Here is a 26,261-nt window from a genome sequence, read left to right as displayed (position 1 = left end):
TCTCTCCATTGCTTTCCAGCCACTTGCATTTATGTTGTTTTTTTATTCAATTTTGTTCTTATTTTATGTGTTCATTTTTCTCATATATTGTATCATAATAAGTATCATCCTTTTTTCTTCAAAAATATATGAATTTCTCACTTGACAGTGTACAAATGAAATCAGTTTAGATCAGTTTAAATACCATATACAATATTTACTGTGGCTTCCTTACATTTCACTATGTGAGCTAAGAAAACTTTATTCATTTAGAGATCTACTGATAGACATTAACTTTTTGCAATGTAGCATTATTTGCAGTAGGTAACTGTCAAGGTTATAAGCAAATGATTTTTTAAAACCAAGTGTTACATTCTTACTGATTTCTAGACCTTTTACTGAAACCAGCAAAATTCAGAGAAAGGTATTAATCTTTCAGCCTATTGGTCAGTGTATATCTGCTTTGGAGGTGTAGAGGATGATGATTAGTGTTAGTTCTTACCTCGACAGAATTTAGAGTCATCTCAGAACCAAACCTTCAGGAACACCAGGAAAGGAATGGTTAGTTTAGGTTATTGTCTGGGAGTAATTGCTTTGGGAGATTATCGAGAATAAGTTAGTGTGGTGAGAAAGCTTATCCACTACTGGTGGCATCATATCTAGGCTTGAATACTGGGCCGTATGATATTTATAAGGTGATCCAAGCAAAACAATAATCACTCTCTGCCTCCTGATTGTGGACACAATGTGAACAGATACTATTCTCTTCTGCTAACATGGTTTCCCCAAAATACTCTAGTATAGTCTTGGACAGTCATCTAAAATAAACTCGTTTTCTACCAATTTCCTTTTATGAGAATTTTTTTCACAACAGTGGAAATGTTACACAGCAGCAAGGTGTTAGGCAGATGCGTATGAGACACTACTATTTATTGTAGCCTATGTAACTTGACAGAAAGAGCTTGTAAAGATTCTCTTTTTGTTTTAATTAGTATGAATGAGTCCTGACACATTAGAAAAGACTGCCTACATAGTATGGCATGTAACAGAGATAATGCCATTTATGTTGAGACAGGCGTGGATACATTAGTGTCAAACAAAAAGTGAATTAATTCTACTGTTTCTGATCTTTCCTTTTGTATGCTTCTCTAGAACTAAAGCATACATAGAATAGACAGTGTGACAGTTAGAAAAAACTGTCTTCAGGATGGGAGATGCTTTAATCGATGAGCAGCTTGGCATAAGTATGAGAACCAGAGATTAGATTTCCATAATCTATATTGAAATACTCAGTACACATTGTGGCCTTTCTGTAATTCCAGTATTCAGGTATCAGATTGGAAGGGTAACTAGAAAGACTTGGGAGGGAAAATAGATTAACTGGTGAATTTGAGGTCCTCTGAGAGACCTTGCTTCAATAAATAAAGAGGGCAGCAATTGATGAACTATAAACAACTATATATACGAACACACACATTTACATTTATACAATACACATAGAGATATAGAGAAAAATAGACAAGGGCAGACACTGCCAGATAGACAGACAAACAAACAGGTATATAGAGAGAAAGAGATGTGCAGTGAGGTAGGAAGAGAACTGTCTTCCTTTGGTCTTAGAAAAGCAAATATAGATTTTATAGTCTCTGTTGAGAATTCTGGAGTAATTCTGATAGGTCTGCCTTTATATGTTACTTGACCTTTTCCCCTTAGTACTTTTAATATTCTTTCTTTGTTTTGTGTATTTGGTATTTTGACTATCATGTGATGAGAGAAATTTCTTTTCTGGTACAATCTGTTTGGATTTCCGTTGGCTTCTTGTATGTTCATGTGTATCTCTTTCTTTAGGTTGGGGAACTTTTCTTCTATAATTTTGTTGAAGATATTTACTTTCCCTTTAAGTAGAGAATCTTCATTCTCTCCTATACCTATTATTCTTAGGAAGAACCACAGTATCAACCACCAGGTGCTACGAGAGCTCTTAGGGACTAAACCACCAATCTATGAGTAACCATGGAAGGACCCATGACTCTAGCCACATATGTAGCAGAGGATGGCATTGTCCAGCATGGAAGAAAAGCGCTAGATCCAGGGAGGGTTTCCTCAATTTAGGGAACAATCAGGGCATTGAGGTAGGAGTGGGTGGTTGAGAATGGGAGCATCCCCATAGAAGCAGGGGGAGGCAAAGGGGTATAGGAGAGGGGAAAGGGGGATAACATTTGAATTGTAAGTACAAAAAATGTTCAAGAAAAACAAAGTTAAAAAAGGAAGAAAAAAAGCAAATGTAAATGGTGCTCTTTGCATTTGGCTCAGTGTCCAGAGTCCTCTTGTGTGGTATTGATATCTTTATATATTTAAATAGAGGGTTATGAAACACTCTTTATACTGAAGGCTGGGGTTATACATTCAGAGAGTTTATCATCTTTAATACACATGATGAAGTGTGAAGAAGGGATCATTTTATATTTTTATTTGTCAGAAGAAGAGGTTGTGAAAGATAAAGGATAAAGACCACCACCACTCAATAGCGCAAGTGACACATGTTGGGACTGAAGGTAGTTTTGAGTGGCTGCCACTTTCTTCTCCAGACTGAACCTAAATATGGTCTGATATAAAATCTTTACAAGACCTCATGGAACCCTCTACAAGGACTACATTTGTGGCTTATTTGGTAGAGTGCTTACCTTGTTTTCAGGAAGCCCTGTAGTATCCCAGTACTACGTAAAGCAAGCAGTGGTAAAGTATGTCTGGGACCATCACTGGAAAGTTACCGATAGGAATACATGAAACTCAAGGTTATTCTTGTCTATATAAGAAGTTCAAAGACTAACCATTTAGCTTAATGAATAAAGGCACTTACCAAAGTTTGATGGCCTTTCACTTTCATAAATGCATCGTAGCATGTAGGTATGTGTGCATTTTCCCCAATGAAGATGTGCATACACATATAATGTTCTCTCTCTCTCTCTCTCTCTCTCTCTCTCTCTCTCTCTCTCTCTCTCCATATCTATCTATTTATACACATGTGTACCTATCTCTCTATTTTTCTACCTATCCACCTAGGATTTTTCGAGGGATTTTGGGTGGCTTTGCCTGTCTTAGAACTCACTCCATAAACTGGGCTGTTCTTGAGCTCACAGAGATTTATTTGCCTCTGCCTCCCAAGTGATGGGATTAAAGATTAAAGACATGCACTACCATAGGCCAGCTGATTGATTTATTTTTATTTCAACAATAAGAGACTTCAAGATGATATATATATATATATATATATATATATATTATATATATAATAGAAGAGACCGTTAGATTCCCTGGGACTTGAGTTTCAGGTAGTTGCAAACTGCATGAGTATTTTGGCAATTAAACAGGCATCTGCTGCAAGCATAGCAAGAGTTTGACACTACTGAGCCATCTTCCATTCACCTAAAAACAATTCTTTTTAAAGCATTAGCTTATGATCAATCTAGAAAAAAAGAGACCCTAACAAGATTCTCAAGAGGGACAGAACACTAACACTTGTAAGAATACTGCAAGAAACTCCCAAAACATCAATGTTCTCTTCTCAGAATATAATTTCAAATTGGAATTGAAAGTGTTTCACTCTCTCTGCACACACAGACAAAGCAGTAAGCATCCATGAGGAAAATTGCTGGTCCTGATCCTAACAGCTCCATGTTTACTGTACCAGATATGCACCTCAATTGACAAGCTAGGCAAAACGTTTTTCTCACTTCAGCCAACAACTATTCTAAATAGACTCCCATGTATCCAGGCTGTCCTTGGACTCACCATGTAGATCAGGATTATTGTGAATGCCTAATCCTCTTGATTCCCTATTTAAAAATTAAAGAATCACAGGGATTTACAACTATGTCCAGTTTACATGGGAATGGGAATAAAACCCAGGTCTTCCTTCATGGTAGGTAAGCATACTACTAACTGAACTAAACCTAGGCATCCACTCTTGGTCTCAGTTCACACAATATTTATTTACCTGTTGGGCCTAATACCACCTTGTGTACATTGCTAAATAGAGCCCGGCACACCCTAAACACATAAAATTTTTTGTATCACATAGCACCGAAATATAATCCAATACATGTGGAATCTATTCCACCATCTTGTCAGATCAGAAAACAAATTAACTAGGTGTCTTTGATCATGCCATCTACTTTGAAGCAAGGGAAAAAGAAAAATAACTCTTCGAAAAGCTCCCTAAAAAGTAAAGATTAGAATTAACTAAGAGGATAAATCACAGTCAAGTATGGTGTCTGGACATTGTAAATGTGGCTGGCACATGCAGGGAGAAGGTTGGTGATGGATGTGATACTGTGTAAATCACAGCTAATGCGAGGACTGCAGTGGTCTGGAATTTTTAATTCATGCTCCCACAGAGAAGCTCTGCTCTAAAGGCAGCTGTCTGTGGTAGGGACAGCAGACAAAAATGTGTTCCTCCCTGAGCAGCTGTTTTGGAAGTCTTGGAGAAAATAACAGTTCCTAGCAGAGCTCTATGACTTTTAAAGGAGGAATAAATTGCTTTACACCAATTATCATCTTTCCCAATATAAAGGTTGAAGGCAAGGTGGTTCCTACAGCATAACTTTCTGGACTTGTTCCCAAGAGTAAAATAATCTGGATTTAACTAGAATCTGTTCTTAAAATTTTCCTATTCATCTTTAATTTTTTAAATTTGTTTCTTCTTTTCCTGTTTGGGTTAGTTTTTCAAACTTAATTTTTTCAAAGTCTCAGTTCTGATTGACTAACTTATATACTTTTATTGAATGTACTATTTCATTAATTTTCATAGTAAATTTTATTATTTCTTGCTGCTGAGATTGATGTTGGCTTCTGATTTTATTAAATATTCAAGAAGCATTTTCAGGTCATTAACCACAGATATGATTTTCTAATGTGAATGTATATCATTATAAACTTTTCTCTAAGAATTAGCTGCTTTATCTGTGTCCCAGAAGACCTGGTAGGTTGTTGTTTTTATTTTAGTTGTTTCTATTAATTTCAAGCTTTACCATTTTGATTTCTTGAATATTTCAATCAATATTTTTATTAAATTCATATTGCTGTAGTAAATGAACACAGCTGGTTGTATTTATATATTTTGACATATAGGTAGCAATATTCATCAAAAAGGAAAAACATAGGGAAGGCAACTCCATGGTTAAAATTCTTATCATGCAAACACAAAGGGCTGAGTTTATATCTTTAGAACTCAAGTAAATACCAGGGAGCATGGAGAACTACCTGTGCTGTCAGGTTTGGAAGGAAACAAAAAGTGTTTTCAAGAATAAACTTACTAATCATACTAGTCTGGAGAGCTCTGGGTTTGATTGAGAAAGTATCCAAGTATAATTTGCAACATCGTTATTATACTTCCACTTCCATAAGCATATAAGTGCACCTGCATTCCTGCTCATACATTAACCCACATACATGAGAATGCGCGCGCGCGCGCACACACACACACACACACACACACACACACACACACACACACACACAAATGGAGAAGAAAAGTATATTACTTGGTCTCTAAAAATACTTACATTTTATAGTATTTCTTGCTTTTGAGTTTTACTTTTATTCCATTAACCTCTTCATGTTCCCTGAGAATAGGATCAACAGAATGACTTACTGGGTTAATTGTTAAATAGGGCTTGAACAGCAAGACATGTGCTAGGAAGAATTCCTAGCCTGAGTTGAACCTATGTTTTAGGCCACCCTGTATATTTATTTATTACACACAGCACAGTTAAAAGTGTAGACTGAGACTTAGGGAGCTAATCTTCTTTCAGGAATCTGGTGGGTAGTAGTAGAGTTAGTACTAGAAGTTAGATATAATGATGTAATCCTCTATTATCCATACCTCTGTAAATCATGGAAGGCCAGCCTAAACTAACACTTGTTTGGTTTTGTTGTTATTGTTGTTTTTGTTTTTTGCTTTTTGTTTTTGTTTGCTTGTTTGTTTTTTACCTGTCAGTGAGCTAAATTGAGAGACAATGCACTAACAGAAAAATTTATAAAAACATCACTTCAAAATGATTGGAGAGATCAGAGGACCACACATAAGTAGGTGGTGAATATGTGGTAGAAATAGTACATTGTGGGTTATTTAAAATGTCTTTACCCATGGCATAGAAAATTCACATCATCAACATGCATAACTATACCAAAATGAACCCCTGGGACCTTAATTTTTATTTTGTTTTATTTTACAATTGGAATATAAGTAAAATGTCACACTGTTTTAAGATATTATAAGTAGTTCCCCCAAATGATTTCAATTCAATCAAGCAGTGCATTGACAATCTGCACACTTCCCTTCTTTCCAAGACTTGTAATAGAAAAACTGAATTGTTTTTTTCTTTTACCTTTTTCTTTTTGGCTCAGCAGGGAGACATATGTGAGTGGAAAAAATGTAGCTTTAATAATCAGAGTATGGGGATGCTGGAGGATTGGGGCAGGAGAAAGTAAGTGGGTGGGAGAATACCCTCATAATGGCAAAGGAGGACATGCAGATTGTATGATGGGGGAGCTTGTAGAGGGTTAGCCAGGAAGTAGATTATCATTTGAGATGTAAACAAATGGAATGACTCATAAAAAATAATAATCAGAGGTATTTCTTGTCTCTTTCTTTAGGAATTTTTTCTTTTTTTTGTCCTTTATATGGAGTGGTAATCTCCATCTCAAGAGTTGAACAGTGATTAGCACTTATAATTACTATTATTAATGACAATAACCATAGTAATACCATTAGGAGAAAATATTAAAGGAAATTTAGTTGTGTCTATGTGTGTAAACAATTAACAGCTCAAGAAATGAGAGTCAATGTAATGAAGTAATATGTCTAGAGGCCTCTGCAGAAGGACTGATTGACAGAGTAATGAAAATAAACAATTTTACAACACAACAAATGAGAGAAAATGCTCCAGATATCCTGTCATAATTAGTCAGCAGTCTCTTTTTGCAATATCATTTTCCTTTGGGTGTCTTTGGTATGTGTCTGAGCATGTGTGTTGGAGTGTGGGTGTGTATGTGCATGTGAGTGAACATATATTTTCATGTGTGCAGGAATGTGTAGAGGCCAGAGTATAATTTCAAATGTTATCCCTCGTATTTATTTTGAGATGCAAACTGACTCATTGGTCCAGAACTCACTGATTTGTCTAGATGAGCAAACCAGAGATTCTCTGGAATCTGCTCTCTCTTCTTCCACTATGTTGGGAATACAGGCACTTGCCACAGCATTGATTGTCTTCACAGTGCTTTGGGGCTCAAATTTAAATCCTTGTACTTGAGTAGAAATCACATGACCCACTGAGTCATATCTCTAGCCATTATATGTCTATTTTGATTTTAAAACTTAAAACTTATTAGTTTTAACTAGGACCATTATAGAACACATGCCCAAAGAGTAGATTTGGAAGTACACAATCCAAATAATCAGGATGAATTAATATCTTTATGTGGTGGAGATTATTCTAGAGGATCTCAACCCAAGACTAGTTTCTAACATTTTGTGGAAGTCAATTGCCTCTTTCTCATTTAGCCTTTGCAGAAAATAAGAGGCTATCTCCACTTGTGAGGCTTCACTGACACTCTATCCCCTTCAGTGATAACAACTCAGTCTCCGGGGATTACCTGATATCCCTCATTTCATGATAATATTCTGGACACTTATAACAAGTAGAAATATTAGTCATTCTTACACATATGTATTAGTTGCTTTTCTATTTTTGTATAAGGCACTATGACCAAGGCAATTTATAAAATAAAATATTTAATATGGTGTATAGCTTCAGAGGATTATACTCCATGACCATTGAACAGAGACATGGCAGCAGGAATGTCTGATATCTAACATCTCAAAACTGCAAGCAAGAAGTGCATAAACCACTAGCAGTAGTTATATATATTTAAAATCTTAAAAGCCATCCCTAAGGCATACCACTTCCTCCAATTACATACCTCCCAATCCTTCACAAACACTTTCATCAACTTAAAACCAAATATTCAAGGAACTAAACTATAAAGACCATTTTCATTAAAAATACCACATTCTACTCCCTGTTCCCCAGGGCCATATCCCATAATACAAGATGCATTTATACCAACTTCCAAAATTCGTATTGCTATTTACAATAACTACACATTTCCAAAATCTCCTTTGAGTCTTAAAGCAAATTCTTAACACCTAACTCCTGTAAAATCAAAAAATAAAATATACTTGCAACAAATGATGGCCAAGTATGCATTACCATTCCAAAAGGAAGGGATGAGAGCATAATGAAATACAGAACAAAATAAAGAGAGAAAGTAGCAAGCAAACTCCAAATTGTATAGTCCTAAGTTTGACTATATTTCCAACATTGTTGTTGCAAAATAAAGCTCTCTGTCAGTCAAATTTTATGCCTATCTTCAGCTCTTTTGAGCAAATATTACACAGCTCTTGTATAGGTTATATTTTGAGATATTCAACATAATCTTACTTTCACAGCTTTAAGAATGTGCACTATGGGCATCTTGCCCTCTCAGGCAATTCACACATGGATTTCTCTATAACATTTTTAAACTTTGTTTCTCCATAACAGTGAAAGAGGGATCTATGATACCTTTCCTCCAGTATCCTTCATAACACTAAAATCAGAAGTACACACATGGTAGTACATAGTTTATCTACCCATTTGGGATGGAGCCTGATCTCACTGAATAACATTGGAAGTGCATTTATTTCTTGTTACTTTTTGGAAACAGAAAGTCCCTTAGGTCAATGTTTTTCAGCATTCTTAATGCTGTAAATCATCAACACAGTTTCTAATGTTCTGGTAATACCCAACCATAAAATTACATTTATTGCTACTTCATAACTCTAATTTTACTATTGTGATGAATCAGCATGTGAATATTTGATATGTAGGACATGTGATATATAACCCTATGAAAGAGTCACTCCATTCCTAAATGGTCAGGTATCAAAGGTTGAGAACCACTGCATTCAGGATTTTCTTCTTTTGTTTATGTATTAGAAGTTTACATAAGTGAGATCTTGCCTTGAGGGCACACCCATCCTGTATTTCACTGCAGATTTAGACTTTTCTTAATCTTACTGATTTGGAACATAACTCTTGACTCCAACATTAGATTACCTATGGTCTTCTGTCTCTTTGATCTGTATATGCTTTTTATGTTATTTACCCTACTTGTTCCTTTCTTTCTGTTTTGCTATAGACTTGCATGGGAAAAAATACTTATAACCATAAAAAAAAGTCAATATTAGACTATCTTGAACTCTCCTCTGGCAAGGACATTAGTCCATTAATTTTTTTCTTCTTTTAATTTCTTTCCTTCTCTATTCATCTTTCTTTTATTTTTATTGGATATTTGCAATTTACATTTCAAATGTTATTATTATCGAATTTCCCCCATCCAACCACCCACACCTTCCCGCCTCCCCGCCTTGATATTTCCTTACACTGGGGTGTCCAGCCTTGGGAAGAACAAGAGCTTCTCCTCCTCTTGGTGCCCAACAAGGCCAGTCTCTTCTACACATGCAGGAGCAGCCATGGATATGCCAATGTGTACTCTTTGGATGGTGGTTTAATTTCTCATAAGTGTGGTTGGTTCGTATTGTTCTTATGAGGTTGCAAAACTTTTCAGCTTCTTCAATCCTTTCTCTAACTCCTTCAAAGGGGACCTCATTCTCAGTGCAATTGTTGGCTGCAAGCAATTGCCTATCTATATTCCTTGTTCTGGTTGTGTCTCTCAGGAGACAGCTATATCAGACTCTTGTCAGCATGTACTTTTTGGCATCAGCAATATTGTCTGGGGTTTTGGCTGTGTGTATATGGACTAGATTCCCAGGTAGTGCAGGCTCTGAATGGCCATTCCTTTAGTTTTTGCTCCAAACTTTGTCTCCACATTTCTTCCTATGAATATTTTTGTCCCCACTTCTAAGAAGGAGTGAAGCATCTGCATTTTGATTCTCCTTCTTCTTGAGCTTCTTGTGGTCTATGGATTTTATCTTGGATAATCTGAACTTTCAGGGTAATATCCACTAATCTGTGAGTACACACCATTTATGTGTGGCTGTGTGTGTGTGTGTGTGTGTTTGTGTGTGAGATTGAATTACCACACTCAGAATGATATTTTCTAGTTCTATCCATTTGCCTATGAATTTCAAGAAGTCATTGTTTTAATGGCTGAGTAGTACACCATTGTGTAGTTTACCAAAATTTGTGTATCCATTCCTCTGTTGAAGGACATTTGTGTTCTTCCAGGTTCTGGCTATTATAAATGAGGCTGCTATAAACATAGTGGAACATGTGTCTTTTTTACATGTTGGAGCATCTTTTGGGTATATGTCTAGGAGTGGTATAGCCTGGTCCTCAGGTAGTGTAATCTCTAACCTTCTGAGGAACTTCCAATCAGATTTCTAGAGTGGTTCTACCAGCTTGCAATCCCACCAAAAATGGAAGAGTGTTCCTCTTTCTTCACATTCTTGACAGGATCTGTTGTCATCTGAGATTTGATCTTAGCCATTATGACTGATGTAAGGTAGAATCTCAGGGTTGTTTTGATTTGCATTTACCGGATGACTAAGAATGTTGAACATTTCTTTAGACACTTCTCAGCCATTCAATATTCCTTATGTGAGAATTCTTTGCTTAGCTCTGTAAACCATTTTTAAATAAGGATATTTGATTCTCTGGATCCTAACTTCTTTAGTTCTTTTTATATATTGGATAGTAGCCCTCTATCACATGTAGGACTGATAAAGATCTTTTTACAATCTGTTGGTTGCCTTCTTGTTCTAATGACGATAGCCTTTGTTTTACAGAACCTTGCAGTTTTATGAGGTCCTATTTGTAGATACTTGATCTTCAAGCATAAGTTATTAGTGTTTTGTTCAGGAAATTTTTTCCAGTGTCATGTATTCTAGGCTCTTCCCTATATTTTCTTCTAGTTTAAGTGTGGCTGGTTTTATGTGGAGGTCCTTGATCCACTTGTACTTAAGCTTTGTATTGGGCAATAAGAATTTGCATTCTTCTATATTCTGACCTCCAGTTGAACCAGCACCATTTGTTGAAAATGCTATTTTTTTCTACTGAATAGTTTTACCTTCTTTTTCAAAAATCAAGTGACCATAGGTATGTGGGTTCAGATCTGTGTCTTCAATTCTATTCCATTGGTCTACCTGTCTCTATACCAATATTATATAGCTTTTATTATTATTGCTCTGTAATACTGCTTGAGGTCAAGAATGGTGATTCCCCATAATTTCTTTCATAGTTGAAGATAATTTTTGTAATCCTGAATATTTTTCATTATTCTGAATAAATTTACAAATTGTTCTTCTTATCTCTGTGACAAATTAAGTTGTAATTTTAATGGGGGTTGCACTGAATTTGTAGATTGCTTTTGGCAAATGGCCATTTTACTCTATTACTCTGGTCAATTCATGAGCATGGGATATCTTTCTATCTCCTGATCTCTTCAATTTCTTTCTTCAGAAACTTGAAGTTATTGGCACACACATCTTTCACTTGCTTGGTTAAAGTCACATTGAGGTATTTTGTATTATTTGTAACCAGAGGGCACAAGGATAGTATCCAAATTAACAAAATCAAAAATGAAAAAGAGACATCACAATAGAAGCAGAGGAAATTCAAAAAAATCATCAGATCTTATTACAAAAGCTTATATTCAACAAAATTGAAAAATCTGGATGAAATGGACAATTTTCTAGAGAGATACTAGGTTAAAATAGGAACAAATAAACCATATAAGCAGTTCCATAACTCCAAAACTAATAGACACAATTATTAAAATTATCCCAACCATATAAAGCCCAGGACCAGATGAGTTTTGTGGAGAATTCTATCATTCCTTCATAGAAGACCTAATACCAATACTGTCCAAACTATTCCTCAAAGTAAAAACAGAAGGAACACTACCCAGTTCCTTCTATGAAGCAAGAATTAAGTTTATACCTAAAGCACACAAAGAGACAACAAAGAAAAAAAATTCAGCCCAATTTCCCAATTTCCCTTATGTATATGGATGTAAAAATATTCAATAAAATTCTCATGAACCTAATCCATGAACACATCAATATGCTCATCTACCATGGTCAATTAGGCTTCATCCCAGGGATGGTTCAATATCCAGAAATCCATCAAAGTTATCCACTATATAAACAAACTTAAAGAAAAAACTCACATGATCTTCTACTTAGATGCTTATAAAACATTTGATAAAATTCCACACCACTTTGAGTTAAAAGTCTTGCAAATATTAGGAATTCAAGTCCCATGGGGTAACATACTATAAGTTATATACTATCATCTAGTAGCCAAAATCAAACTAAATGTAAAGAAATTTGAAGAAATCTTACTAAAATAAGGGACTAGACAAGGCTGCCCACTCTCTCCCTACTTATTCAATATTTTACTAGAAGTCCTATCCAGAGTAATCAGACTACCAAAGGAGGTAAATTGGATACAAATTAGAAAGGAAAAATTCAAAATATCAGTATTTGCAGGTGATATGATAGTATATCCAAGTGACCCCAAAAGTTCCTCCAGAGAACTACTAATCCTGAGAAGCAACTTCAGCAAATTTGCTGGCTATAAAATTAACTCAAACAAATCAGTACCCTTCCTCTACTCAAAGGGTAAACAGTCTGAGAAAGAAATTACGGAAAGACACACTTTACAATAGTCTATTAAGTTTTAACTTAGCCTCAGGAGAGTCTTAGGACAAAGTCAGACAGCCGCTATGTTCTTTGCCAAAATATCACAAGAATAGTCTCTAGACCGGTTGCTATTATTCTACTCTGAAACGACTTCAGATACTCCATCATAGTCTACATTGCTCTTAGAAAAACTGTCTTCAATCTCCTCCTAGGATGGGCATTAAGCATCCAATTCCTTTTCTAGTCCAAATGTCTAAAATATTCCACATTCCTCTAAAGGGGAGAAAGAGGGAAAAGCAGAAGAAGAAGAAGAAGAAGAAGAAGAAGAAGAAGAAGAAGAAGAAGAAGAAGAAGAAGAAGAAGAAGAAGAAGAAGAAGAAGAAGAAGAAGAAGAAGAAGAAGAAGAAGGAGAAGGAGAAGGAGAAGGAGAGAAGGAGAAGGAGAAGGAGAACGAGAAGGAGGAGGAGAACGAGAAGGAGAAGGGGAAGAGGAAGAGGAAGAGGAGGAGAGAAAGAGAGAGAGAGAGACAGAGCGAGAGAGACAGAGAGACAGAGAGGTATCTTTCATAAGAGTAGCTCACTTCCTGACCCTTATTTCTTTCTTTATCAACTTTTTTAATGTTGTATTAATAAAAACACCATGACCAAAATGTTTAATTAAAACAAGTATTTGTGTTTACAATTTTTGAGGTGGTTCAGAGTTCAATGTTAAAGAGAAAAAACATGGCAATAGGAATAGCAAAGATTTCCTATCTCAAGGCCTGCAGAAGTCAACGATTTCACTCAGGATGGTAGAAAAACTTATGAAGACTCTTATCTTGGTCCTGTGACATACATTCTCTGTGAAGACCATACAAATTAATTCTCCCTAAACTATGCTTACAGCTAAGATATGTATCCAAACACATGAACCCATGGAAACCAAAATACCATATCAATCTTCACCTCAAATATTTTCAAATAATTTAGAAAATTGGAGAGTATATTTAATTATTTAATTATGTGTTTGTACTTGGAGACTTAAGAACTGCATACCTTTGAAAGCAAGGCATGGTATTTTTCATATCCTACAAAATCTCACAACCCATTTGGAAAATATTTGAATGCTTTTCTTGTTCAATGATACTATGTGGTGACATCTACAATGATGCTTCAGAAGATTTTCACACATAATTGATTGCTAGTAGATCTTGCAATAATTCTTTCTTTCTCATATTAAGACATTAAGCTGAATTGTATCTTATTCAATGAATATCTTAATGGCTTAACTGTATGACATTTGTTTTATCTTTGCTTTTTTGTATGCATGCCTGTTTGTGGGTGTGACCTACCACAGGTCCTGGTTTAACGTTCACAAGCCCTCCATCCCATCCCCATCCCTTTTGTCTCTAGTAGTGTGTTCTTCTTCCCACCAATCAACAGCAAGTCATTGATGTCTCCCCTGCAATTGATGGGAGATAAGTCATACAGATCTGGAGCCCTGGATTACTGCCTGTATACTCTTTGGTTGGTGATTTTTATCCCTGGGAGCTCTGGGACAATCACAGAAGGTAGAGGATAGAGAGACCATGGAGAGATCAGAGGGAGGGGACAGGAGATCCTAACCTTTTATGAACTGATGTTGTAGTATTCTGGTTCTTATTCACAAGCATCCTAGAATGCATGTAGCTTATTGGTGGGAAGTTTGCAAGTCTGTAATGTACATATTAGCTACTCATTCAATATCATGCAGCCTGTTATGTGTCTTTATAAAATATACCACCAAAATATTACAATAATATTATGGGTGAAAAGAGTGATATTAATGCTAGTAATATCATGGGATTATTCAGAAATAATTATTTGGTTAGAACCCTGACACACTACTGAAGAAGCATGCTGTTTTCATCATTTTCTTGCTTCTAACCTAAGTAAGTTTAGGAGACATAATATTTTTGGCTGAAAATTCAAGGACTTTGTCCATCACTGGCAAGGCATGGCAGTGGGAACCTGAGAGGACTGACCACACTATTCATCGTAATAAAAGAGGTAGAGAGTAATAGATGTTTTTCTCACCTCTGTTATCTCCTTTTTTTCTGCAATTCAGGATTATAGGTCAAGGAACTGTGGTTCCTTATTTAAAAATGAGTTAATCCTCCTCAAAAATCCTAATCTAGAAATTATAGTACAGATATCCCCAGAAGTTTATGTCTGAGTTGATAGTATTTTCTGTTATTTGACTATGAAAATTACCTAATAATATACATACACCAAAAGTTTGACTCTAAGACCCACATAGAAAAATTCACTGCCCCATTATAGAAATAAACCACCTTGAACATTGTGATTCACATGACTGTATATTAAGTGAAGTCATGATGTAGTTGACAAATCAGCCAACCTAGGTATGAAGTTTACTTGTTTGTATATATACCTAACTAAAATGAATTCCATTTATTTGAGTATAAATTAAGGAAAATCAGATATGAGCATAGTCTTTACATCCTATTTATCCACTTTAACATTATGCTTATAGCTAGACTTGTGACGCTCATTGACTGAGTTGTAGAGAGCAACTTGGATCACTCTGTTGTTCTTTTCCATCTTCTGCACATTTTATATTCCATTCACCATTTTGGCACCAAAAAAGAAATCATTATTAAACTGAATTAAAAATGTCTTCCCATTCAATATTCAAAAGCAGTATATATGCAACATGAGCATACATAATATAAACAGTCAACTTTGATACAGGTTCCATTTATATCTCACAAAAGACAGAACACGATTGCAATAAACTGAACAAATAAATATACAGACAGATAAATATATAGATATGAAAATCTACATTTAAATAGGAAAAAGTAGCAACTGTATTGAATAATGTGTAGACTACCTTTAAAACCAGATTAGTTTCACTGAGAATAGAGACACTTTATCATTTGCTAGGTGATTAGATGATAAGTAGGAAGGAAGATGATAAAGAAATCATAGAAAATTTGTAGATCTTAGATTATAGAATATTGCTAGATATATAATAAAAAGACAGATGGTAGTAAGGAAGAATAAGGAAAGCTTTGAAAATAAACTAGTAAATGGGCTATTGTTTTCAAAGAGTCAAACCTTTCTTCTTGGTCGCTATTCTTTGGTGTGTGATTGAACCTTTGATAACTGTGAAATTAATACATGATGTCTGAAATATATAGTACCATGGGGGCTAGCAGTAGCATGGCTCCATCAGTATACACTAGAAATAAACGTAAGCCTTCTGAAGAACAGCACAACCATTTCAAAGCTGTCCATTTCCCCTTCTATAGAATATCATTAGTGAATGACGACTATTTTTGCTAATCTTACCACATTTGTGTATTTTGGCATTTTATTAGCTACTTTCTTGTCAACTTGTCACATCTGGAGTCATCAGAGAATAGAGAACCTCAAAAAGGTTGAGAAAATGCCTCTATTTGATTGAATTGTAGGCAAGTCTATAGAAAGTTTTCTTAGTGATTGATGGGGTTCCCAGCCCACTGTGGTCAGTGCATCCCTAGACTGGTGGTGTATACTACAAGAAAGGAGGCTGAGGAAGCCATTGAAGAAAGCTAGTAATTAGTAGGCTTTCATGTCCTCTTCTGCATCCATTTTCCAGCCCTAATTGTGTTTCTGTCCTGACTTTCTTTGTTCATGAACAGTGATATAGAGGTCTAAGCCAAATAAATAACTTGCATTCTGTCTTGCTTTTTGGCCATGGTGTCTCATCAAAGAAATATAAACCATAACTAAGACAGATATTAACACCAATTTTAGAGTATCAAGTGAATATTCTTTTAACAACTTTAACAGTATGAGTTTACACTTTATTTTAGGAGTTAAAATTCAATGGTATTAAATTATTCACTAGACTTTACAAAATAAAGCAGTCATGTTTAAATATAGTAAAGCACATATTTCTCTGATCACATGGTGGTTATTGATTAGTTGGTTTGGAAAACTATTTTTAGGATGGCACACAGTTGTTGAGTATAACTTAATTGTATAATCTAAGAAATATTTCCAAATTGGAAAATCCATAGGAAATACAACAACCAAAATCCCTTCTTCCTTCCTATAATTAATTGAGCCTGAATTGTAGGGAGATGTAAAAACTTTTTCCGAATCACAGAAACAATTGATGAAGGGATTAATACACAATTTCCAACCAGCAGGTTCTTTCCTTTTTTAAAGGATTATCATGATCTGGGGCACAAACCTGGCTGATCCTAGCCCACAGCTCCCTGTTCCCAAACTCACCCCAGACAGCTGGAGAGACCCTGAGTACTGCACATGCTTGCCCATTTCCCTGGCCCAAAAGGAAACTGTATAGGGCCTCTGGGAACAGGAAGATAGGCCACTCAACAGTGTAGTCCAGACACTTCCCAGATCTGAAGGGAACTGGTCAAACAGCTCCCCACACCCAAATCCCATGGGAGGGAGAGCTAGACCTTCACAGGGGCAGTCATGCCTGGGAAGCCAGAGGAGACTACTCTCTGCCCACATTTCTGACACTAGAGGAAAATGCCTAGTGCCATCTGAGCCCCCTGTGCACAGGGTCCCGAGCAAAGGCAGGGCAGGACCTTCTGGTTGCTGCCCTCACGGAGAGCTGAAAACTAGCTCTGAGAAGCAACTCCAGGCCTGAGACCAGAGGTAAGACCAACTTTTCTGCTCCAAGTGACCTGCCTGGTAGACTCAGGACACATGCCTACAGGAACACCTGAAGACCAGTAGACAGGAACGACAACACACCTAAAAGCAGAAATCTCTGTTCCCATAACTGGCTGAAAGAAAACAGGAAAACAGGTTTACATCACTCCTGACACACAGGCCTATAGGACAGTCTAGCCACTCTCAGAAATAGCAGAACGAGGTAACACTAGAGACAACCTGAGGGTAGGAGACAAGCACAGGAACCCAAGGAACAGAAACCAAGACTACATGGCATCAGGGGAACCCAATTCTCCCATCAAAGTAAACACTGAATATGTATACACACCAGAAAAGCAAGATCTAGATTTAGAATCACATTTGATCATTATGATGGAGGACTTCAAGAAAGACATAAAGAACTCCCTTAGAGAAATGCAGGAAAACACAAATAAACAAGCAGAAGCCTATAGAAAGGAAATGCAAAAACTCCTAAAACAATTACAGGAAAACACAAACAAACAGGTGAAGGAATTAAAAATGGAAATAAAAGCAATAAAGAAAGCACAAAGGGAGACAGACTTGGATATAGAAAACCAAAGGAAGAGACAAGGAGCCATAGATACAAGAATCACCAACAGAATGCAAGAGATAGAAGAGAGAATCTCAGAAGATTCCATAGAAATTATTGATACAACTGTCAAAGATAATGTAAAATGGAAAAAGCTACTGGCACAAAACATAAAGGAAATCCAGGACACAATGAGAAGATCAAACCTAAGGATAATAGGTATAGAAGAGAGTGAAGACTCACAACTCAAAGGACCAGTAAATATCTCCAACAAAATCATAGAAGAAAACTTCCCTAACCTAAAGAAAGAGATGCCCATACATACAAGAAGCCTACAGAACTCCAAATAGATTAGACCAGAAAAGAAACTCCTCCCATCACATAATAGTAAAAACACCAAATGCACAAAACAAAGAAAAATATTACAATTAGTAAGGGAAAAAGTTAAATCAGGAACAAATGAACCACTTAAACAACCCCATAACTCCTAAAGAAATAGAAGCAGTCAGTAAAAGTCTCCCAACAAAAAAGAACCCAGGTCCAGATGGGATCAGTGCAGAATTCTATCAGACTGTCACAGAAGACCTCATACCAATACTATCCAAACTATTCCACAAAATTGAAATACATGGAGATTCACCAAATTCCTTCTATGAAGCCACAATAACTCTTATACCTAAACCACACAAAGACTCAACAAAGAAAGAGAACTTCAGACTAATTTCACTTATGAATATCGATACAAAGATACTCAATAAAATTATTGTAAACTGAATCCAAGAGCACATCGAAAAAAAATCATCCATCATGATCAAGTAGGCTTCATTCCAGGGATGCAGGGATGGTTTAAAATACAGAAAACCATCAACATAATCCACTATATAAACAAACTGAAAGATAAAAACCACATGATCATTTCATTAGATGCTGAGAAAGCATTTGACGAAATTCAACACCCCTTCATCATGAAAGCCCTGGAAAGAACAGGAATCAAGGCCCATACCTAAGCATAGTAAAAGCCATATACAGCAAACCAGTAGCTAATATTAAACTAAATGGAGAGAAACTTGAAGCAATCCCACTAAACTCACGGACAAGACAAGGCTGCTCACTCTCTCCCTACTTATTCAATATAGTTCTCGAAGTCCTAGCCAGAGCAATCAGACAACAAGAGGAGATCAATGGGATACAGATTGGTAAGGAAGAAGTCAAAATATCACTATTTGCAGACAATATGATTGTATACTTAAATGATCCCAAAAGTTCCACCAGAGAACTACTAAACCTAATAAACATGTTCAGCAAAGTGACTGGGTATAAAATTAAATCAAATAAGTCAGTAGCCATCCTCTACAAAAAAGAGAAACAAGCCGAGAAAGAAATTAGGGAAATGACACCCTTCATAATAGTCCCAAATGATATAAAATATCTCGGTATGACTTTAACCAAGAAAGTAAAAGATCTGGGTTCAGAGCTAAGCAAAGAATCACAACTGAGGAATACCAAATGGCTGAGAAACACCTAAAGAAATGTTCAACATCTTTAGTCATAAGGGAAATGCAAATCAAAACAATCCTGAGTTTCCACCTCACAACAGTCAGAATAACTAAGATCAAAAATTCCGGTAACAGCAAATGTGGGCGAGGATGTGGACAAAGAGGAATACTCCTCCATTGTTAGTGGGATTGCAGACTGGTACAACAATTCTGGAAATCTGTCTGGAGGTTCCTCAGAAAATTGGACACTGAACTACCTGAGGATCCAGCTATACCTCTCTTGGCCATACACCCAAAATATGCCCCAATATATAACAAAGACACGTGCTCCACTATGTTCCCAGCAGCCCTATTAATAATAACCAGAAGCTGGAAAGAACCCAGATGCCCTTCAACAGAGGAATGGATACAGAAAATGTGGTACATCTGCACAATGGAATATTACTCAGGTATCAAAAACAATGACTTTATGAAATTCATAGGCAAATGAATGGAACTGGAAAATATCATCCTGAGTGAAGTAACCCAATCACAGAAAAACATACATGGTATGCACCCATTGATAACTGGCTATTAACTCAAATGCTCAAATTACTCTAGATGCACAGAACACATGAAACTCAAGAAGGATGACCAAAATGTGAATGCTTCACTCCTTCTTTAAAAGGGGAACCAGAATACCCTTGGGAGGGAATAGGGAGCCAAAATTTAGTACAAAGACTGAAGGAACACACATTCAGAGCCTGCTTGACATCTGGCCCATACATATAAAGCCACCAAACTGGGTAAGATGGATGAAGAAAAGAGGTGCAGGCTGACAGGAACCGGATATAGATTTCTCCTGAGAATCACAGTCAGAATATGGCAAATACATAGGTGAATGCCATCATTAAACTACTGAACTGAGAATGGGACCTCAATTGAAGGAATCTTAGAAAGGACTGAAAGAGCTTGAAGGGGCTTAAGACCCCATATGAACAACAATGCCAAGCAACCAGAGCTTCCAGGGACTAAGCCACTACCCAAAGACTATACATGCACTGACCCTGTGCTCCAACTGTATAGGTAGCAATGAATAACCTAGTAAGAGCACCAGTGGAAGGGGAAGCTCTTGGTCCTGCCATGACTCAACCCCCAGTGATAGTGATTGTTGGGGGGAGTGTGGTAATGTGATGAGGTTGGGGAGGGGAACACCCATATAGAAGGGGAGGGAGAGGGGTTAGGTGGATGTTGGCTTGGAAACTGGGAAACGGAATAACAATTGAAATGTAAATAAGAAATACCCATGTTAATAAAGATGGAGGGAAAAAAAGATTTATAACACCAATGACCCTAATCTTACCATTTATAATTAGTAATAACAGCTGCTTACAGCATGTTTTCCTTTAAGTTCTCTGTAATATAAATGCTGTGGAATATTACATTCCTCATGTGCATTCGTTTTTCCACTTGTAAAACTAAGAGGGTGGACAAGAGAAGAAACTACATGATTTCTCTACTCTGTTCCTTTTTAACTTTTTTGAATCTATAAAAAATAATGTTGTGATCATATGGGTAGGATGCCCAGAAGGTAAATGCTTTTCAAGTGTTCCTCTTCTCTTCTCCTCTTTATTTATGAGGATGTTCAGAATTAAACTGCATGTCAAGTTTCAGTAAATGTTTTCTCCCCAATTTATCACAACAGTATTCAGCACATGACACAGAATGCCTTGTAACTTTTAAGATTCATTTTTATTGCTGTGTATCTCTCTCTATATATGGGCACTTCTGAGTATAGTTCCCACAAAGGCCAGAGAGGACATTGGATCCTCAGAACTGGAACTAGAGTTGTTTATGTACCACGTGGCTCGGACCTCTAGTAAAGAGGTAGACAGTTTTAACTACTCAGCCTCCTTTCTAGTCTGCCTTGCAATAATGTTTTTTTTTTTTTGCTCTCTTTCATATTAATAGCTCTGCTGACTGCCTGTTTTGTGGGCATTGGTGTCATTTTTGCTCTTTTTTGTTTTAACTAACTACAGTATTGATGTGATCAGTCTTAAGTTTCATATTGGCACATTCACTTTCAAGTGTAGATCTCACTATGTTTAAAACCAAATATCTATCTCTCACACATATCTTACATTCTTTCTTGCATTGCCCCTTTTATTATTCAAAGAGCTTCACGTCTGTGATTTTGTTCACAATAAAAATGTTCAGGTAATTTTTTTATGAGTTTGCATGTAAATTTTTTTATTATTTGGGATTCCTTAGAGGAACATCTGTGATAGAATATATTCCATTTAGTAGAGAGGTTTATAGGCTGTAATTCAACTAGTCCAACAATGAAGTTGAAGAATACAGTAGTCTATGAGGCTTAATGTCTCAGCTGTTTTCAGTACATGCCAGACTCCCTTGGAAATGGGCTCTAATGCCACTGAATAGATTTTTCTACAAGAGTAAGGGCAGGCAGGTAAATAGCAAAATCTTTGTGGTTACATATTCCTTATATAGGCTACAATCAGAAGGTATGGCCCAGAGAAATGGTGGATATTCCCCCCTCAATAGATCTGTATTAAAGTGTGGGCAATCTTACTTCAAAAACTAAATTAAAATAACCCTACAAGTGTACAAATCTGCTAGGGTTTAGTTAATTCAAGTTATAGTGATGCTGACTACCAACAATGGGTATGACAAATGTTTGTGTATATCTATTTGCATATATTTGGAGGACATGGGACAACCCCAATTGACATTCTACAGGTGTCATTCATCTTGTTACTTTGGAGATTAAAATTTGTGTATTATATTTGTGTTAGGATAGTATATGTGCATGTGACTGTAAATGCCTATGGGAGAAAGAAAGAGTATCGGATACCCTAAAGCCAGAATCATATGTATTTGTCAACACCTAATATGGATGGGTTATAGGAAGTAAACTTTAGTCTTCTGCAAGAACAGGCCTCTCCTAACTGCCGAACCATCTGTCTAACCATCTTCCTATTTTATTGAAAAAAATCTCTTAATGGCCTGTCATATTTTGAGTAGGCTACTCTGTCAGTAAGACCCAAACCTCCATGTCTCTTTGCCTCCCAAGCAGTGAAATTATAAGCATGTTGAGGCATAACTAGCATATTTTTAAATTGAAACTTCAGTATTATGGTTCTGATCCTCATGCTTCCATGGTATAATTTCATCCTTGATAATGATGTATTGTTTTATAGATTCTTATTCCTGTACTTGTTGTTTTTCACCTGATTCGTATTTTTTTAAGAAATCACCACTACTAATGTGTTTGTACAAGTGTAGTATATTATCCTTGTAAAATTTTTTACATGATATAGTATAACAACTGTTTGCATAGGACACATTTTTTACTATGTATGAAATGTAGTATTAGAATGAACTAATCTTTAAAGTGAGTTTATATACCATGTAAATGTTATGCCATTTTATGTGAGATAGTTGAACACTTGCAAATATTGATATGCTTTAGAAAGACTTTAAACAGTCTCCATATGATTAAGGAGGAAAAATGCATCTCTCAATTTTAAATTCATAATGGATGTTTAACACAAAGTATAAAATTTATGGAATAAGATTCATAAGCTTACCTCCTATTATTTTCTTCTATATTACCTGAAGTATAACCCTACATAGAGCAAAAGTCTCTAGTCCTTCTATAAGGAATAGAATACTTTGATCCCACTGTTTGTACAGAGCACTCTACTGGAGACTTCGCCATACATTGAATGACACATGGTTTAAGTACGTTTTCTTGGGCTTAACTTTTAACTTCTCTTGCTTCACATTGTTATTTGTGCAGAGGACAAGATCTGGATGACGGTTCAGCACAATAACACAGAGCTAACTTGGGTACAGATTTCCAATGCTGAGAAGGCCTATGCCATGACCTTCAACTATGGTGGCAGTATGGAGCAGCTGGAGGCTCTGATTGATGGCTCAGAGCACTGTGAACAGGAGGTGACATACTACTGCAGAAGATCCCACCTGCTTAAAACACCAGGTAACATCCTACATTCTTCATTGTGCTGGAAATCCACAAGCCAATATCCTGGTTATAGTTTTCCTAACACAAACTAGATACATTGGAGAATTGGGAACCCCAATTTAAAATATTTCTTCAAATGATAGTTTTCTTAATGTCTGATGTTAATCAATTATTAAGGTGATGATTATTGTGTAGTGTACATATTCTTTGAACTCACTATTTACTGACCTTGTACTTCTGACTATCTCGCCTCTACTTCTGGAGTGTAGGGAGTACAGGTGTGCACCACCATGGTTGTTTATTTCAGGGGTTCTAGCCATCAAATTAAGGGCTTTGTTGCATGTTTGGAAATCATGTTAACTATGGACCTAATGCCTAACTCTAAAGTTTCATTTAGTACATGGAAATAGTACCATTAAGCTAGATCTTTTCATTTTTCCTTTCATAAAATGCCAAAACATATACTAACACATTAAAATTTATGTCACACTAGCTGTTCTGCAACTCCATGTATACAACGGGCTAGCCTTGTACTCCTAGAAGTCTGTATACATGTTCCTCCTCAAGGCTGGGATTGAATGTATGAGGTACTAGAGGATTAAAAAGAGTATTGCGTATCGAAGAAAGAACATCAATCAAATTATACCACAAAGTTCAGTGTCCTAGGGCTTAGCATTGCAAGTTTAGAGTGGCTGTGGAACAATAGAAAAGAAAGTGTCAGTACAGAGTAAGTAGGAGACACCTAATTCAATACATTACACTGTTAGACTTATCTAGAATCTTCAGGAGAAAATTTTTCCACCTAAATGAATTTTCCAGATAAAGGTTGCTTATCCTTTTAAACACCAAAAATATTTTCAAATAAAATTTAAGTAGGTCAGATGGAAATCTTTCTCCACTGAATTACATGCCTCTTTGCCTTCTGAAACACAGAAAACAGGATAGAAAATTGAAAGTTTATTTTTTTCTTCTTTTGATGACTCAGGATTATCACTGTGAAATCAATTATTTCAGTCACATTTGTCAGGCTTATGAAATCAGTGATTTCACTCTCTGTATTATGTTCCTTGCATGTAAGTCCAAACAAACAGCCTTAAATGGTTCAGTTTCCATGTCCCCTTGCATATTTCTCTGTCCCCTCATAAATTGACACTCTAAGCCCTTTTTAGGATGTTTGACCCTAGGAACTGCATTCTTTTCTTTTCTTTGTCTAGTGTGTGTGTAGTCACACACATGTACTTTTATGCACACACACACACACACACACACACACACACACAGACACTCCCATAATGTTCATAATGGTCAGGTTTATTGGACCCACCCCATTACCCATCACTGAAATCAAAGACTGGTTTGAGCCACTATACCTGGGTGCTTGGGAACATCAATCTGGTCTTCTGGCAGAATGGTATTTTAGCCACTAAGCTGTTCATGTTTCCAGTCTCTGTCAATCCTTTGTACAAATGCATTGTCTTCCTAACTCAATTGTTTTATATTCTCTGGGTTTAAGTTTTCATAGGAAGATCACAGCCTTGTAAGGCTCACATTGAGAGTGAGATTTCAATCCATTACTTACCTGACTTGTGCCATTTTGCTTAGTTTCTACAGTTTAACTTCACCTACTGTTAAGTTTACCAAAAGATTGGAAATTCATAAGGCTCAGAAGAAAGGACCAAGACAAATACAGTCTGCAAACCCTGTAATGTGCTAAGTGTATCTCAGGCATTCAGTAACGAATGCCCATCATCGAAGCTTCAAACTCAGTAGACAAGGAGCAAAGTTGCTCTGGTGAAAAATAATTTCCTCGTTATTATTCACTCTTTGCAAAATTCACACGATCAGTTTTCCCCACATCTATTTCCCTTTCACGAGTTCCTACTAGATGTTCACTCTTGTAATCATCCAACTTTGTGTCCTTGTTCTTCAGTACTTATTTTGTCCAATATGTTTAATCCATAAATTTATAGAGGTGTGACTTTCCACTAAAACATACTTGACTTTCAGGGGCTACACCCTTTAAGAAAACTGACTCTCTTTCTCTAGTAGTTATCAGTTTCAAACAGTCTCTCAGATAGGAACTTCATGTCCAACTATGCTCCCCATGTTATTACTTTCATATGGATTGAGCTCAAACAGGTCTTGTGCATGATAGCATAACCTGAGTTCATGTTTTTAGCTGTTCTGTTGTATCTAGAAGACACTCTTTAATTTACTCCATGTCTTTGACTCTTACAGTCTCTAGACTTTCTCTTCTACAATAGTAATCCTGAGACTTGGGAGCAGATTGTGTGACATTGGTATTCCATTTAGGGTTGAGTATTGATCATGCCTTTATTCTATGAACCTTGGCTATTAATGGGTCACTCTGTTAATCATCATCTACTGAAAAGAGAAGATTTTCTGATTAGGATTGAGGGATTTGGAAATACATTAATCTCTGAGAATAACAATAAGTCATTATGAGTCCATTCAATACTATCTTCATTTAATAGATTAGCTGTAGTAGGTTGTCTACCAGGACATATGACCTGGCCATTCATAGGCTCTTGTCCCAGAAATGATCCCAGGTGTGAATTTGAGCTTGTAGAGAAAAACACTTAAATGTATCAAAATGTGGTTGATTATTTGTGTGATATTCTTGCCACCAGAGTACTAGTGGGACTATTTCGCCAGATCAGCACCTATCTTATATGTCACAGGGTTCACAGAAGGTAACTGATGACATTGTGCTTCTCCCATAGAGTCTTAACATCAGTTTTGAAGGATAACTAATAGGATTGGCAATAGCTTGTAATATTTTTGTGTCCATAACAACTTACTGGCCAAAAATTTCAAAATGAGAAAAGTATTTTTGGAA

The 26,261-nt window shown here is 36.3% G+C and overlaps 1 protein-coding gene across 1 annotated transcript in view; it reads left to right on the top strand.

Annotated features, from left to right (window-relative positions):
- Window positions 1–24,402, top strand: part of LOC116910953 (contactin-associated protein like 5-4-like) — a 122,523-nt gene extending 98,121 nt beyond the window's left edge. The window contains exon 5 of the mRNA XM_032914685.1: window positions 23,216–24,402. Within this exon, the coding sequence (XP_032770576.1) occupies window positions 23,216–23,493 (278 nt within the window). The 3' untranslated portion in view covers window positions 23,494–24,402. The remainder of the gene's footprint in view (window positions 1–23,215) is intronic.
- The last annotated feature ends 1,859 nt before the right edge of the window (window positions 24,403–26,261 follow it).

This window comes from Rattus rattus, chromosome 10, assembly GCF_011064425.1.
Source record: "Rattus rattus isolate New Zealand chromosome 10, Rrattus_CSIRO_v1, whole genome shotgun sequence".
Classification (NCBI taxonomy): domain Eukaryota; kingdom Metazoa; phylum Chordata; class Mammalia; order Rodentia; family Muridae; genus Rattus; species Rattus rattus.
This window is presented reverse-complemented; position numbering and strand designations above follow the sequence as displayed.